The sequence below is a fragment of the Epinephelus moara genome, chromosome 7, assembly GCF_006386435.1.
Source record: "Epinephelus moara isolate mb chromosome 7, YSFRI_EMoa_1.0, whole genome shotgun sequence".
Taxonomy (NCBI): Eukaryota; Metazoa; Chordata; class Actinopteri; order Perciformes; family Serranidae; genus Epinephelus; species Epinephelus moara.
Window position 1 is genome coordinate 27,590,549 of NC_065512.1, and position 18,114 is coordinate 27,608,662.

At 36.9% G+C, this 18,114-nt stretch overlaps 1 protein-coding gene across 1 annotated transcript; it reads right to left on the reverse strand.

The window, feature by feature from the left end:
- Positions 1-302: 302 nt before the first annotated feature.
- Positions 303-12,866, reverse strand: LOC126393584 (pyridoxal kinase-like). The gene is made up of 11 exons (XM_050049807.1): positions 12,611-12,866; positions 10,466-10,520; positions 8,175-8,279; positions 7,649-7,732; positions 5,814-5,848; positions 5,541-5,626; positions 5,281-5,326; positions 5,070-5,181; positions 3,459-3,595; positions 3,270-3,336; positions 303-2,791 (listed from the first exon to the last, which is right to left on the reverse strand). Exons 1-11 carry the CDS (start codon positions 12,689-12,691, stop codon positions 2,664-2,666), a joined length of 936 nt encoding a protein of 311 aa, XP_049905764.1. The 5' UTR covers positions 12,692-12,866; the 3' UTR covers positions 303-2,663.
- Between the last annotated feature and the right edge of the window lie 5,248 nt (positions 12,867-18,114).

The window sequence follows — 18,114 nt, forward strand, 5'->3', positions numbered from 1 at the left end:
AGTAGTAGTCCCCTGTGACTAGTTAGACTACACCAGTTCATACAGCAGGGTATTGCTTAAACTATTGAGAATATATGTCATATTTAAATTAGATTTTGTAAGTATATCTTTGTCTCAGAGAGAGAAACTGAATCTTAAGTACCCAGTACATGCACATAAACTGCAGGTTATCCACAGGTAACATTACATCACCTGTATTATGACAGCCTAAATTGGGTATATAATGACAGTCACAACCTGTGTCAGAGTTTATTCTGAAAATGAAATTAAAACACATTTAGCACATTTAATAGCACTTTTTATTTAATACTCAATGCCTGGAATCCATTTTCCTGACCTTGCAGTGGTAATGTGCACAAAGCATTACTTTTTTAATAGACAATTTTCTCCCAATTGTCAACCCTGCACAGCTAGTGACATATCATTTAAGTTATTCCCTGAATAGGTGTGCATGTTTGATCAACTTTAGAGCTCTTTAGCCCCCTGCTGGTGCTTTTGCATAGCTGCAGCACAAATCTAAAGTGAGACAAGCTGAGGGATCAGAAACTTGTCCACATAATCCCCAAGGCCTTTTGTTTGACAAATCTGCCATGTCTGCTGATAACATATGCCACTTTATCTTGCTGGACTATAATGTCTCAAACATGATCCAGTCATTAAAACAAGGTAATCCCTTCTCTTTCACAAAAGAACCTGGAGATTCTCTCTCAGGTTGCCTTGTTGATAGTGCCAAATGGAGGAAGTGTGCTTCCAACTTTGCTTACTGTATCCAGGTTGCAGTTGGGCTGACATATTGGCCTGCCTAGTTATTTGGGTCAATGCTGGCTATTCATACTGTGGATTAGTGTTCGCAAAACAGAGCGGTTACCTGGCCCTAATCACACAATATAGTAAGCACTTGGAAGCTGGCTTGTTTGCCTTTGTTCTTTTTCTTTCCTTGTTTTTATTTCCGTACCCTTTCAGATTAAAAGCACCTAGTCTGGTTTCTCCTTTTGTCCTCTTTGCAATACATGAAGAACAAATGCAATCACATATGTTTTTAAGTACCTTTTTAATAAGCCATTTATGACTTTCTGAGGTAAAATTTAAAAGTAATTTAAGTTTAACGTGTAAAATGTTAAGTACCCAAGGGAATTATATGTCACTCTACATCTCAGTAATTTAAATCTTTACAAAATAGTGTGTTTAGTTTATTTCTGATGCCAGAAAATCATTTTTATTCCCTTGCATTATTCCTGCTGTTCAACCTTGACTATGCTCTTGACCCAGAGTTAGTAGACCTGTCCCTAAAAATAAATACGACATGCTTGGGTGACTCATCTTGACACCTAGCAATAAAAGACAGTTTCAGTAAAATATTATTCATTTATTACTTCTATTCTTATATTGCTCTACGTCAGAGCAGCAGCTCAAGGTTTGGCACTTGACTTTCTAACATTACATAACATGTGAGGATCAACTATTACATTGGTACACAAAAAAACATTCACAACCAATGTTTTCTTCTTAACCCTGTTAAGGCTAATTTACACCATGGTCTCTCATACTGACTCTTTTGTTGAGATATGACAACAGTCGAAAAAAATGAAAAACAATGATCATTAGTAAATATATTAAAGATTATCTGTGCAAATACCTCAATTTGAGATGCTTAAGACATGGATCTAACATGTTATTACATCTGCTAGTTCAAGACATCAATGCAGAATTAAAAAAAGAGGTGAAAAACTTTTTTTTTCCTTCCCAGAAAATTGATTAAAATAACAATTTTAAGACATCAGCTATTCTCATGATTATCATTAAGTTACAATTAAAAATGAAACACACTGGGGTAATGAAACCGTATCGACTACATATTAATTGCATAAGATGTTTGACAGTTTGTGGGAGTCACGATACACTTCATGCCAGCGCTTATAATGCATCCAATCTGGATCTATTGGTGATGACACTAATCTTAAAGTGCATGATAAAACACCCAAGTACATTATAAGCACACTGCATGCATTCATACATTTTTATTATGATCATTTCAGAAAACTCACAATGCAATAAAATGCTCTGTGAATCTGACATCATTGTTAAAAAAAAAGTATCTTTTTGCACTAGAAGCTGTTAACCCCTTTGTTTCTGAATTTTGTGTTAGGCCTAAATCATTATCTTTTCATTACTCATATAATAAATTGTATATTGATGTGCTTATAATGCCTTGAGAGCAACACACTTTAAGTAAATGTGACTAGTCCTCAAATAGGATCATAGCCAAAACAAGTAGAGGCATGGTCATGCATGCATTTATCAGCTTAATTTAAGATGAGAAATCATTTCAACCGTGTTAAAAAGGATTCAAGTACACTTACACTACCTTTAACCCTAAACATCGTTGGCTAATGTCCTTTTTTTCTTTTGAATGTCAGATGATGTCTACACAGGCCATAGTACAGACGCATATGGCAGTGATTCCAGTGTTTCTGAGCAGAATGTACGAACAACAAATCCTGCTGAACCTATGAAAACATAGTAGCACTCCTTCAGAGATTCTGTAAGGCAGAGACACGTGACAGTCTTTGATGCAAAAATCCTACATGTGTCTGGCGGACCGCCCAGATTTGAAGCCGATTTGTACCAGCGCATTGTGAATGTTCACAATAACGTTACAATCTTCAGTGGGAAGGCTTTTGTAGAACCTTCGCTTCCACTACAATGGCAGGTTTCTCGATGTCGGCTTTGCTCTGAACCATCCTCAGCTCCAGTTGTGCAGGACTGGGCCTTTTCCCTGGGCCGGCCATCTCTGAAAGAGAGAAGAGAAGTGTAAAGAAAGAAAGAAAGAGCTTGTTGGCCTTAAGCTTTCTGATCAACCTAGCAGTAAACAAGTCTTTCTTTTCTTTCTCTCTTGTAAATACCAAGGCTGTTAATCCTCTTGTTGCATTTTACATGCAGTTACATGAGCAACAGTTAAGACATTACTTCTGTGCCTCATTCTTCATGTAATTACCTTTTACTCAATACCTAACAATGGCAAAACCAAATCTGTGAGACAGTAAACTAGAATAATGTAATCAACTAAGACGTGTGTCTCAACAATGCCACCAACGCCAGTGGCCTCTACGTAACGCACACTGCTGGCTGATTACTATTGATTGTGTGTAAATATAGTACTAACAGCAGAGGGGAACAAACAGTGCTCCTTTATGTCCAGTAAACGACTTCAAGATAAAGCAGAGAGACCACATGACAAACAGAAGTCAATAAACATACACAATCCCTACCATTGGCATAAGTGATGGTCCTCTTAATGACATGGTGCATGACTGAAACAGTCTTTTCACAGGCAGTCTGTGAAAAACAGAGGGAAGACAAGGTTACAAGCAAATCAGGGTTGATTTATTACAGTGTGGCAACATAATCAGACCAGATCCTATCAGCTTTTTGATTAAAATGTCAAGTGTGCTACTAACCTTCAGGTCTTTGGGGTGATGGTGAGTCCAGGCTAGCAACATGGCAGCAAACAGGTCTCCTGTCCCCACAAACACAGCGTCCACTTTGGGGATGTCCATGCAGATTTTCTGACTGGTGTTGCTCCCATCTGGTTTCACTACAGTGAGGACACACAAGATAATTATATCAAAACTATCTTGAAGCAAAAGAAAAATTCCATGTAAAAATAAAAATTCCATAATGTCTTAAAAACAGCATTTTAGATTAGTTTATGAGGATCCTCATTAGCTCCAGCAACGCTGCAGCTATTCTCTCCGGGGTCTACAAAACAGACTTAACATAATGACAATGCAACCCTTACATCTTCAATCATGACACGTAACAGTTGTTATGATCATAATTTATCATAACATTAAAGAATACACAGAGCAATACTTGACATCATAACGCATACATTATATTAACACATAACACTACAGAATAAACAGGACATGATCAAGACACACACTCATAGAAGACAAGATCCTGACAATTCTATGATTACACGAAGAGCCCATCAGTTTCCCTAAAATTTTGCAAAACATAGTACACACTGTTTCCCTCTTGCAGTCAGAGATACTGGAGTGAAACAGACTGTTTTGATTATTGTACTGACACATTGAAAATCATAAATACTGTCAATTTCTATCCAGTATTCAATACAATCAGCAAAATACATTCACAAATAATAGTAACAATAGTCCGTCCCTTTACCGTTTTTCTGGTCCACAACTCAGACAGACCCTCCAGTCATGACCCAAATGACTTCATCAAATTCACTACTGCATTTTGTTCACAACTTAGTCTACATCTTTCAACTTCTCTAGTCAAAAGATTGTCAAAAGATCAGTACATGTCTGCTGTTCTGATTGTGTTTGTCCTTATGTTTTGGTAATGTCTGGTAGAGTAGTGAAATCTAACTACACTGAATGACTATTTCTTATACAAAATACACAGAGTCATTGTAACAGAGATGTTTCTTAAAAATACATCATCCGTTGTAACTAAATTTGTCCTGTATTCACAGCAGAGCGCTATACCTGCTGCTCTGGTTTGTATCATTTGTAATTTTTTTCTCTTTTCCATTGAAGCATTAGACCAAGCTGATTGGCAAGAATCATGATTGGACAATATTAAAGCCTGAGTCACCTGTCTAATTGAATTTTGTGTCAAAAATTCTCCACATCTTTTAATGACAGAAATACCATTTTCTGTTTTAGCAACTATCTTATACATATATTTTGTCCGTGATAATTTACTATGTAAGACAATACCCAGAGCTTAGTGTCTTGCATTTGGATCATAGACACATCAATTATGCGGAGACATAAACTGGTTTTCTACTAAGTGTGCGGTTTGAACCAAATACGATGCTATTTGTCTCATTCAGGACCATTTTCCATCCCACCACTGATCACAATTTTAATTTTAAATCTGTATTTTACTCAATGATGGTGATTGCTGACTCATCCGCATACACTGGAATATGGGACTTATGTAAAACCAGTGAAAATGATGTACAGTAAAAAATAAAAAAATAAAAAACAGGAAAGTAGATGTTCTGTCTGAAGAAAGTTGGTCTGCAACTTTACCTATTTTTTGGCTTCCGAGGGCCACCAGGAACTGGTCCCCACGTTTCGAGGGCAGGTCTGTACTAGTAAGGACCACAGTCTCTGGACCCATTTTATGAAGCAAGTCCATCACCTGGAGAGTAGAAGACAGCCAATGTCCTCAAGCTTTGTACTTTTTGGTGTCAGAAACTAAACTAGAAACAGCACAGTGAGAAATGTGTTTGGCACTCACCTCAACAGCATCCTGCTCTGTGGTGATTTTCCTCCCAGTTAATATCCTGTGGGAAAAAGAACAGTAGTCACAGATGTACCATTATAAGTATTTACCTGCATTTGTATAATGATCAGTGGCTCAGACAATATTTCTCCCGAGCAGCTTAAATTAGTGTCAACCCCTATTTCATTTTTACAGCTACCTTTTATGGATGTTTTTCAAACTATGCAGTGTAGTGTACTATAAACTGTGTTTATGATGATTGGAAGTGCACTCACTCTGCTTCAAACTGGTTGGGGGTGAGGATGTCTGCTATAGGCACTACTTTGTCCCTGTAAACTGGCAGCAGGTACTCTGGAACATACTGAAACACAGCGCAAAAACAAGGATTTCATTCATTTTAACCCGGTTTTCCATGCAGTTTTTAACCCCCTTACATGTGACATCACTTTGTGAATGGTGTGCAGGAAAAGTACAAAAAGATACAGTAAACACTTATCAGCTGTATAGTTTAGACGACAAAAAATGGGAATTCACTAAAAGATGCTTACCATAGCACCGTGGTCTCCCATCACTGGATCACAAACTGTGGAAAAGAAGAATCAAAATTAAGCCTTGGACTTATTGTTTAAAGCAAAAGTTAAACCTTGTCAGGGCTGTAAAAATGATTAGTTTCTGATTATTTTATCAACTTGTAGCTTGTCAGAAATTAGTCAAAATGCCCATCATCATTTTCTAAAACCCAAGATGATGTCATCAATTTATTATTTTGGTCTAGCCAGCAGTTTAAAACCTAAGGATATGCAGTTTAACATCACATAATACAAAGAAAAGCAGCAAATTGTCACAACTGAGAAACTGGAAGCAGGGTGTCTTTAGCACTCTTGCGTGAAACAATCGATCAGTTATCATCATTTTTCTGTCCTTCAACTAATCAATTCATCCAACCAGTATTGGTTATTTCAATTTTAATAGGGCTGGGAGATATGGAGAAAACTAAATATCAAAATATTTTTTAACAAAATAACATGATATCAATATTGCAACGATATTGTAGGGTTGACTATTGGTGTTTTCACAGAATATTTACACAATGAGATTTTTGATAAATACAAAAACAGTAACGTGGAAATAATGACTCGAAAAATAATAGACAGCTAGAACAATCTGCTCAGTTCAGAAAATCACATCACTTTACTGTAATGAAGCCTTTAAAACCAGGAAAAGACAACACAGACAATATTACAATATCCAAAATCTCGGGCAATATCCAGTGTAATGTACTAATATTGTCACAATCCTGAAATTTCTAACTTTGATACAATGCCTTGAATATCATTTTTGATACCACGGGGAAAAACTGACAATGAGGGCATACTTTTTTTTTCCTCTTTTTTTTTTTTTTAAAGATAAACATAAGGCTAAAACAAGACAACAACTTTTCTTGGTAAGCAGCAGAAAACAGCAGAATGACTCTAGTAAACATTATCAGCACCAGTGTACTGATAATGCAGAGAAATACTGGATTGTTGGGGCCAATGCTAATACCAGTATCGATACATATGTACCAATGACTTAAGTGCACTGAAACAGTAAACTTCATTGGACATGTAATGATTAGAACTTACTTACAGTATTTTTTTCTGCACTGTTCTGTTAAAAATAAACTTTACATATCAGATAACATATAAGCCGATATCAATATATCTGTCATAGGCCAATATCGGCTAACTGATATATCAGTCCGACTTTACTTAAAGTGGTTTTAAATATTCGGAATCGATATGTATTGAATAGGGTTGCAAATTGCGAGTATTTTCCTTAATCAGTTATTGGTAACAATAATGTTTGCTTATACCAAACAATACCAATTGCGTTTTTTTTCCACAATCAAAGCTCACAGCAACATGTTGCATATTCTTTGATAGTACTGTATATCCTGTCAAACATTTAAAGCTGAAGAGGCGTCGACATGTGAAACACATTGAATATAATTGAATTATGCTTCAATTTCCCCGCCTCATTTTCAGTGTCGTCGCCGCACTCTTTTTTCAGACCCCAAGATGGCTGCTTTGTCATAAAATCGTTATATTGCGTCCTTTGTTTACTTATGCTAGTCACTGAAACATTCTTTCAAAACACACCAATCAACTAATAGATAGAATGTGACAGGAGACTATACATTGTTTAGTTTTCAGAATCAGCTTTCACATGTTGAATCAAATTCTTAACGACCGATTAAGTGACTGTCGATTATTGTTTTTGCCCCTAGTGTTGACAAATCGATATTCTTGACAACACTAGTCTACTATGACAATATTGATAAATACACATATATTGCTGAGCCCTATTTGAAATGTAAACATTGTTAACAGTGCATGCTCACCATATACCAGGCTGGGATTGGTCTTCTTCAGCTCCTGAATAATGTCAACCACCATCTCCAGGAAGGAGGCGTCTCTGCTGTATCCTTGGGGATGAAAGGAAAATTACCTAATGTGAGCCTGCTTTGCTTTGCTTTGCTTTGCTGCTCCCTCTCCAAGTAATCAAACCACTAACCAAAGTGTGTCAATCCAAATATGGCAGCTCATACCAACTAATGGCCAAATTAATAGAGTGAGTCAGTCAGGAAAAAATGCAGGTACACTGTACTGGTGTTTGCAAATCAATAACTCTGAGCTGAAAAACCTGCCCCTTCACTCAAAATGCAGCACCACATTGTGGCTGCATTGGATTTCTGTCCTGCTGAGGCTGCTGCTGCTGCTGCTGAAGGGAAATTTAGTATCTCTGCTAATACAGAGCAAAACAAAGCTGTCATAAATTGTGGCTGTTCAAGATCCATGCTGCCATGTTTGGGCTTCCTCACCTCCATATTTCTTTAGTCTTAACAGGGATGCAGGGCTCAGACTCACCTGTGAGGATGTAGTCATAGTGGTTCACCTTATTGAGCTTAATGCCCTCATAAAGCACATTTAGCTCCTCTGCTGTCAGTACTTGGCCTTTCCAGTGGGCGTAGCCTAGGATTTAAGAGGGAGAACGGAGGTTACAAACAACATGACATTTAAGAGATATTGACTTTGAATTTGTAAAACAAAACTCAAGATGTTTCATGAGTTTTTCACACACTAGACGTTACCTTAACTTAGAAAAACACTGTGTGTGAATCAATCTAAAATATAGACACCCAAATGTTTTTCTCCTCCTTGCTCCGTCTTCCCATCCCCCCACTCCCTCTGCGGAGGTCCCTCTCCTCTGTGTCGAGGGCCAAACTGGGGCCTCCACACTGACTGAATGGGATGCCTGTATCCTGGCTGCCAGCTTCCCCCTTTCTTTGTCCCTCTTTCACAACTGACCTGGAATAAACCCGCAAAAGCTGTTCTGACTGCAAATGATGGGACACAGAATGGATGCACACACAAACACACTTTGGTTTATCCTTCACACTGTTCACAGGGAGTCCAAACCTGACCCCCAGCCAGCGAGAGCACCTCCTGCAGTGAGGACTTCGCAAGGTAGAGGCATGTGCTGTGGTTGGAGGTAAACGTTTGTATTAATGCCTCCAATATGAATACTGGTACTAAACTGGTGTGAACTACAAGTAGGATTACATTCTTCACAGCTGTGTAATTTACTCCATATGCTCAACACTGACCAGTTTCCTCTCACAGAGCAGCAGATGCTCATATTGATTTAGGTCGTCCAAATGTCTCCGGTCCCCGTGGCGAAAACACATTCTTCACATACTTTGGCACATAACCCCCAGAATATAATCCAATCCTCTCTGCAAGTGTTTCAACCCACAAGTTTCGATTAAGACAATAAATTTAATGTTGATTTCACTAGTGGATACATATTCTTATTGCCCATTGCACAAAACAACCATGCTGCACATGTACATGTGGGATAATAATAGTGCTGTTAATTTATATATAAGAGAGGCAGCCAACAAGCCGTATAAGTTTGCGCATTAAAAGTGCTTTTTTTCCACCACTGACCAGTTCAGATTGCCAGTGCAATCTCTGTAAATAGCATACTACTACTAACTAACTACTATACGGGACGCATTTGCCCCCGTTACCGTTTTAGCCCGTTTCGCAGCTCCCAGCTGCATCCGCCTCCCTCAATACTGAACCAATTTTAGAACGAGTTGTACCTATGAATCATACGCAGACATATACATGGGGAAATAGGGCCCAGGTTAAAAAATACCTAAGTTGTCCTTTAAGGCCATGTCGCCCATCCCTTTTTGCAGAATATGTTTCATATGTGTTTTTTGTGTGATTATTTCTTGATATAATGACTTAAACTCAATTTAAGGAAGAAACAAACATCACATTTACATTAATTAAAACCCTGGTATGCAGAATTTGTAAGGGACTGTTGCATCTTTTGGCTGACTTTGCATCAACCCTCCTTTAATAGTTAAATACAATGCAGTATTCCTACTATGTAACACACTCCCACGGATATACTCAATGTAAAGTTTACTCAGAAGGAAGATAAACTGATCAGACAGAAATGGTTCTTGGAAAACATTAACTTTAAAACACAGTAACTGACTCCCCTCCTCTAAACCCTACAGATGGTCAAAAAGATTGTATTTCACTAAGTCAGCTAAAGCGTGCATACAGAGCTCAACCAAAGGTTTCTGTGCTCGCAGGGCAAAGTACAAGAACTTCAGACAGTGATTAACTCTGTACATTACACCTCTGAACACACACCTTGGATACCTAATTAAAGGAACACAGTGGAGTCAAACAAGTAGTTTACTGTCTCCAGTGTTTCTCACTCAAAGATATTGTATTTGTCCTTAACAAACACGCAGTGAATTTATTTCCAAAGCCATTTTATCAATGGTTTGCAACCTGCATTGTCCTTATGAAATTATTTTTTGTGTGTCCTTGTGTGTGCTGGTAGAGCACAGGTTGCAACCAGAATGACCGCTAGTGGTCAAAGTTTACACAAAGAGACTCTCAGATACTGTATGACACTACATGGATCACAACTTAATAGTTTTTGACTTAAGCATTTCCAATCCATGCACTACACCAGTAATGACAAAAACTCACAGCCTCATATTTGAATAAAAAGATGAAAGGGTCAAGTTGTTGGAGAGTGGGAAATGATTGATTATACTTCATGAGACTGAATAAAAACGACTCAGTTCTCTCACACAGGGCAGTTTTAAGAGCACTCAACCAACCTGTGTGATTGGAGAACTGCACAGAGTTGATAGAGTCCACTTCAAAGCCCAGCACCTGAGAAACGAGAAATTAAGCAGCTGTTAAAACAGAGAACAACGACGTTTGTACAAGGAGCTGCTGGATTTCACTGTGCTGTGGGAACGGCACAGTGAATTACTGTGTGAGAGTTGTTCAATGAGAACTGTTTGCTTTCTTAAACCCCAGATTCACTGAAGTGTCCCACTGTCTTTTGTGATCATTGGACGGACTGAAGTCAGTTCTGGCCTACTTCAGTGCACAAATAAATCACATTACATTTTAACACGGTTATGTAATACTTTAGTTCCTGAATGCTTTGTCTGAAAATGATCCTGCAAAGCTTTAGAAGGAAACTTGGTCGAGATAAGGAACAGAAAATGGATCATCTATCCACTTTTCTGCACAGTCATACAACTGTTGCAAATGTAGAAATATATTTCTATAGATATTCCTAAAGATAGTTCACTGGTAAATATATCCATAGTTCCAGATCAGTTCCTTCACGCAAAGAAACACTGACATATTTTGAATTACGCAAACATGATATTCAACAGATTTACTTACTCATGCTTGTAAGACTCAGAATTGTGATTGATATGAAAATGAAAAGCAAAGTGTCTACAGGTATCAGACACTGTAATGCTTTATAAGACCTTTTCAAGATAATTTTGAACCGAATTTAAGACTGATTTCTTGATAAATTGCCTTTTTCTTATTCATGTATTGCAGGTTAGTATTAAGGCAAGTGGGATGTATGTGGTCCTGTGCAGAGTTAGGTTATATGCAGTTGGAATATGGTTATTGGACAAACTAACTCTTGCTTCTTGTAAGTCTCAGAAATGTGGTTGATAAGAACATGAAACGCAGGGTGTCTACATGTATCTTACACTTAAATTTAATGCTTCTTGAGACCTTTTCATGACAATTTTTAATCGAATTTAGGACTAATTTTTGGACATGTTGTCTTTTTTTAATAAAGTATATAAAAAATTAAACTTAAAATTTTTCTTATTCATGAATTGCAGTAAGAGTTATGGTAAGTAGGATGTACATGGTCCCTTGCAGAGGAAGGTTTTATGCATGTTTATATACAGTCTATGGTTGTATGTAGTAAGAATATGGTTATAGGTGTGAGCTAGGTTAATCTACATTCTGCCAACAGTTAAGTGTTAGTATAAAGTAAAAGTGTGACATTCAGTGGTGGGTTTAAAGATTTGTAACATCAGAAATGAGGACTTTCACGCAGAAGAGCTTCATTATTTATGACAAAAGAAATTAAAAGATAGATTAATGAAATGAAATTACAAGTTTATAGTAATCACAACCTCACACATTCAATTTTAAGACTATTTAATGATGTATAAGACCTATTATTTGCAAAATTTAGGACATTTTAAGACTTTTTAAGGACCTGCAGACACCCTGGAAAAGAAAGCAATAGCTGTCTAGAGTGGAAATCAGATTTAAAAAATCTTTAAGTCTTCAATGTGTTTGAAAGTTATAATGTAAAGTTGTATTTTTTGAAAGCTGAGTCTACAGCACACAGAAACGTTAGTATGGTGCTTTAATATTGCCTTCTGCATGAGGAAAAACTACTACTACTTTGATTTCAAACATTTTATAAATTCACACAGACTTCTTGACCATTATATTCAATAATCAACTCAAAAACAGACTTATCCAAAGCTCCAACTGACTGCCTACTACCTGTAGCTACACGGTGTGTTGTGTAACGAAGGGGGATAACTGGCAACCCGGCACTAATTCATTTACAAAATGTCAGATTGAAAAGTATTAGGTCAGTTTTTTAGCTGAGTTTGGGGATATGTTAGTATTTACCTTATCTTATTTTATTATACAGCCATTGTCTAGGTCTTTAGCTAGGTGGGTAAAGTCTCAAAACTGGAAAACGGCCTCTGATATTTCAGCAGGACAGCGAAGGATCCTCATGTAACGTCAATGCAAGAGTCCTTTCACAACTCAGGATGTCAAGCTCTTTGTAGAAAACACACCTCCATATACACCTCCATATATTTTTCTTTCCCTGTTTCATTCTCTATTCTCTGTCTTCTTGGCTTAGCTGAGACATCTTAAGGAGCCACCTGAGTGTAAGCTCCAGGTCTTACCTGCAACGGGAATGTTGCCGACTTGTTCCCAACGTATCCCCTGACAACATGACTCTGAATGGACAACACACGACACTCCATTATCGCAATTATTCCGACTGCGTTTAAAAACACCGCGCAGAGACAACAGACGAGACAAGCCCTAGAGCTGCATTAAAAATGTGTGCAGCCTCTGATACGCCGATACTTAGCATGTGAGGAATAACTCCAGCATTGAAGGGCAGAAGCGGTGCCACCGCTAGTGACATTTGGTTTCTCTTCAGGCAGCTATAGGACACCTAAACTGGTGCGTTCAGAGGTTCAGGAGGAATGTGGGAGACAACAGCTTCCTACCAGAAAAAACGGTCACATCAGCTTTCAGTTAGTTTAAGGACTGGTTCACGATGTTTGTCGTAGAGCAATATTTAGGGTCCGTACAACAGGACTTACTTGCTGTTTTCTTTCCTTATGTTTATACTGGATCTATAATGGGGGACAAATCCACAGTTGCCCCTCGACATATACATTTCACAGTTTACCTGAAGATGACATAAGGCCCCAGCTTCAATTACACAGCTACTTCGTTTTTTTGTTTGTTTGTTTGTTTTTACAGAGAAGGAAGACTACATTTGTTAGAGCAACTTTTTACATTAGAATAACATACAAAAGCATAAACATACAATATCTCGTAGATAATGTGTGTAAAATTAATAACAAAATAAAATAAAATAGGCTAGGGGGAGATTTAAATACATAAAAATAAGAATGATAAAACTGAGTTAGTAAATAAAGAAGAAGAAAAAAACAGGCATGCCAACTTTATCAAAAGGGAGCAAACAGCATTGAGGTCCAACATTAAGGTCATAATTCAAAACAGCAAAAATTTTAACTTTCTTGCTGTTCTGCTAGAGACCTTTTTTTCCAGTGACAAGAAAAACAGTTTAAAGTCATTTATAAACCAGTTAAAGCAGGTATTTCTTGGTTTTTCTCCACTTGTCAAATTGTATTTATTATGTCAGAGACAGATGATGAAAGGATGTGAGAGATGTCAAATGTTGGAATATCAATGCAACCCGTGATAACCAATCAATCTTCAGTGATAAGCACATTTTTTTTTATGTCAGACCAAAATTTTTTGGGACACAGGGCATAGAAAAAACGTGTTCTAAAGTTTTCACCACAGAGGGTAAAGGGGTCAACCTCGACTTTAAAACTTTTCTTAAGAAACACAGCTGTTGGATAAATCTTATAAATGATCTTAAAATAAATTTCTCTAACTTTTTGGGCAACAGGTCACCTGATGGATTTAAAATATGCTTTTTCCATAGCAGATAAGGTCATTGACCCTGGGGACAGTGTATGTAACCCTCTGTAATAATCATGAAACACTCTGGATTGCAAGATGGTACTAAGAAACTTGCTATCACATAAGTTACACTAGGAAGACTAGATTTTGTCCTCCATCACTTACATTGAAATGCAGTCCACCAGGGATGAGGTTTTTCTGTAGGCCAACATGGAAGTTATCTTTGCCGTGGTTCCATTGTCAAAAAGCCTATGTGATATTTCAGCAAATAAACATTCATGATACTTACACATTCTGTGCAGCAAGATAATCTTCACAATTGAACATTTCCATAATCGTTGAAGTCTGAATGCAATTGCCAGAAGTGAAAAAGCTAATGTAAGTCTGTAAACGAACTACACTATGGTCGCATGACGTAATGTCACCAACCAACAAAGCAAGACTGTAAAGCAGTGTTTGGTGTGATGATGTTGTGTTGTCTCATTTGGCCACTTGTTAGCAACCGCCATTTTTAAGACACATAGAAGCTTCAAATTCACAGTGAGGTATTTACTGATATATTTTATGTCACAGAACAAAACGTGAAAATTCCTAAAGCTTGTGTTAACCACAGACCTTATTTGAGGCTCATTAAACCACAAACCTATTCAAAAACCCACTGACTTTAAGATTAGGGAACTAGAGGCTCGTTTTACAGGTAATTTGTTGCTTACAACAAGGTCTGTGGATTATCTTGAGTAACAAGCCAAGTGCCATCTAGTTCCACCACATTCAAGAGAAAGCAGACATCTCTACTGCCAATATCTTCAACACTCAGCAACTCACACCAAAACAATCTTGACTGATAAATAGCACTACAGGTAAGAGATAAAATATGTACTTTTGATTTAAAGGTGAACTGTGCCTTTAAATTGTGTTATGTATCCAACTACTCCCTTAATTAATATATATTCAGTGGTGTAGTGGAGGGTATACACATGCCATTGGGATACAAAGGAGGGTACACCCACCTCTTCAACTACCACTACACCACTGACAGTTTTCAGAATACAGCACGTACATTTTCAAACCACAGAGTCCAAAAAGAATAAAAACTAATTCAAATAATTTCCACAGTCAGATTTTTAGACATTTATGTCTACAACAAAAATGATAAATCACCAACAAAATACGATCAATTTATATTATAAAGTGCTAAGAGAGCACGTACTTCTGCCAAGGCTGCACTCTGCTTTAAATTAGTTATTTTAAGAATAGAAAAGTTTGAGGAAAAATTGAATCTGCATCAGGATCTGCAATTAAAAAACACATATTAATAAAAATTAAGGTGATTAAATGTTGGTGGCCATGGAAATATTACACACACACACACGATTATGACCTCTGAATTATGAGCATTTAAATTCATTATATAGCATCATCAGTGGGTGAAGTGCCATCAGATTTAGAGGTAGACCTGTTCATGAGTAAACAATGTGTTCATAAGTGTTTTGGAAATGTATGTAAAATCCACACTTGAAAGAATCTGGCCATCATTTTGAATATTTTACACTGACCAAGAGAAAAGACGCTATAAAATACTAATAATAATAATAACTCACAAACTGATTTGAGGTTAATGTACAATACTGTAAGTCATCACTTATTCTTTAACCTCTGACCTTTTATCATAGTTCATCAGTTTTAATGACTCTTAAGATACAAACTCAGATTAATTGAGGTAAGTATTTTTGTTACCACCAGAGGACAGAAGAGAGCTGAGATTTGAAAGATCACAAAGCACACTGGCCCTGACATCTGGGTGAGGAGCACAGAGGCCACATAGAGAACAGTGAGAGCCAGGTGGATGAGCTGAAAGCTGAGCTAATCATCACTAAAATATAAACCGCTGCAGAGAAAGACATCTGCTGCAGACTGATTACTTCTTTGTGGATCATTAACAATGATGGTCTTGAGAAACTTCGCTGAAGTGTGCACTTTTGTACTCATTTTAAACTCTGGATGAATCCTTTAAAAAAGTAATGTGGTATGGATCAAGTGGGCAAATTCGGTTAATAAACAATAGCTTTCATTGGGTTGGGTAACGAACGGCTTTACAGGCCCATATTGTTTTTAATCATTCACAAGGCACACAGAAATCAACTTTCTTGTCTTGTCCAGCCCTGAGCACAGTGCTGATATCTCTGGAGGCTAGACCTGACTGCCAGAGTATCACACAGTATCCTAAATAACATATATGAAATCATACAAATCATACAAAACACATTTGTACAGACAGACTGGAAACGTATCACATGATAAGGTACAATATAACCAGTTTATATCATAATCACTAATCAATGATGAAAGGTAGATTTAGAAAGGGTGCATCACAATGAAAGTGATAACAGCAGTGATAACCAAGGATGGAGTCCATGATAATAATCCATGTCACTGTCTGGTGTCCAGCACTGACAGAGTACTGACGGCCAGAGGGAGGAAACATCTGTGCGTTCAGTGGTGCACCTTGTTGCTATCAGTCTGCTAATGACAGTGTTCATCCAGAGAGGCATGACGGTGCGTGTCAGTCCCACGATGGCGGAGAAAGTATTCACATCCTTTACTTAAGTAGCAACACCACACCCCAGAAATTACAAGTAGAGGTAAATGTAAATGTTACTTAAGTTAAAAACCATGTATCATCAGCAAAATGTGATGAAAGTGTCAAAGACAAAAGTACTCAATGCTGAATATTGGCCTCTCTGAGTATTAAACTTTCATGTATTATGTAAATTATGATCACTGAGCTCCACATCGACTACATTAATGTGTAGTCGATGTGGAGCTCATAAGTAACTACAGCTGCCAAATAATTGTTGTAGTAGTAGTAACAAAGTATTGAGTGACATGAAATGGAAATCCTCAAGTACAAACACCATAAACACCATAATTGAAGGTGAAAGTAGTTATGTCACCTGTGACGGACAGTAACTAAGTACATTTACTCAAGTACTCTACTTAAGTGCAGCTTTGAGGTACTTAGACCTCACTTGAGTAATTCAGTTTTCTGCCACCTCATACGTCTCCTCCTCTACATTTATTTGATAACTTTAATTTCTTTACAGACTGTGATTAGTATTATAAAATATATATTATGACAAATACATTATGATTTATTATTCTTCCAAACCATAAACAGCATCAAAACATACTCAAAACAAAATCAAATCAGCGAGGCTATGATTTACAATAAATAAAAAATAGATGTTTAAGACAACATATTGTTTGGTATTCACACAGTAGGCCCTTATGGACACAGAGCCAGCACAATAAATAAATAATACAAATCCTTCCCTCATGGTCAAAATACCAGAAGTTCGACAGACTTTTTGTATTCATGCATCTGTTGATATTTGTATAGAAGAAAAATACTTGTTTGATGAATCGCTAAACCAAATTAATGAAGGTTTCTGATTTTTCCATTCACATGAGTGAATGTGATATTTAGCCATTATTATGATGATGTTAACCATATCAGATATTTCCTTGGAGAAGTTATCTTTGTAGATTAGAAATTTTCTATTTGAATACATAGACAGTCATTTATATTGTGCCAAAATTGTAATGTGACTGAACAGAAAGAAAAAAAAATTAAATAGTTTCAGGTTCTTCAGAACAAAAACAACAATGGTTTCTGCTGCTAGATAACATCTGTTAATGATTCTAAAATGTATTTCTTTGGTCTTTGGCGAAACTGGCCATTTTAAATATTTTGCCTGTGACTGCTAAATTATTAGGGACTGTTCATTATTTATAAGGGGGAGGGTTGGTGCAAAAAGGAAGAGGCATGGCAAATCATTTTTAGGTACTGGGGAGGGACTTATATTTTTAGTTTTTATATAGTTTTTAGTTTGGCTTAGGAGAGGGGCATACAAATGTAAATGGTTGTCAGATTTTTTAAAGGAAACGTGGGTGGGTTTGGAAGGTATGGTATGGCAGAATTGCCAAAGTTATATAATTTATCATAGCCAGAAACTGTAAAAACAGAAATTATCATTAGACTATTTAGATTTCCAACAGTGCTTGGACACATGCAACAAATGCTTCCCTAAGAAAACAAAACAAAACAAAACAAAAACATGACCAAATCTGATGTTGTTGCCCATTTTTCATCAAAATTACTTCATTGTACATCTCATTTAAAATTTGGCCAAAAATAAACTGTGTGCACTGACTAAAA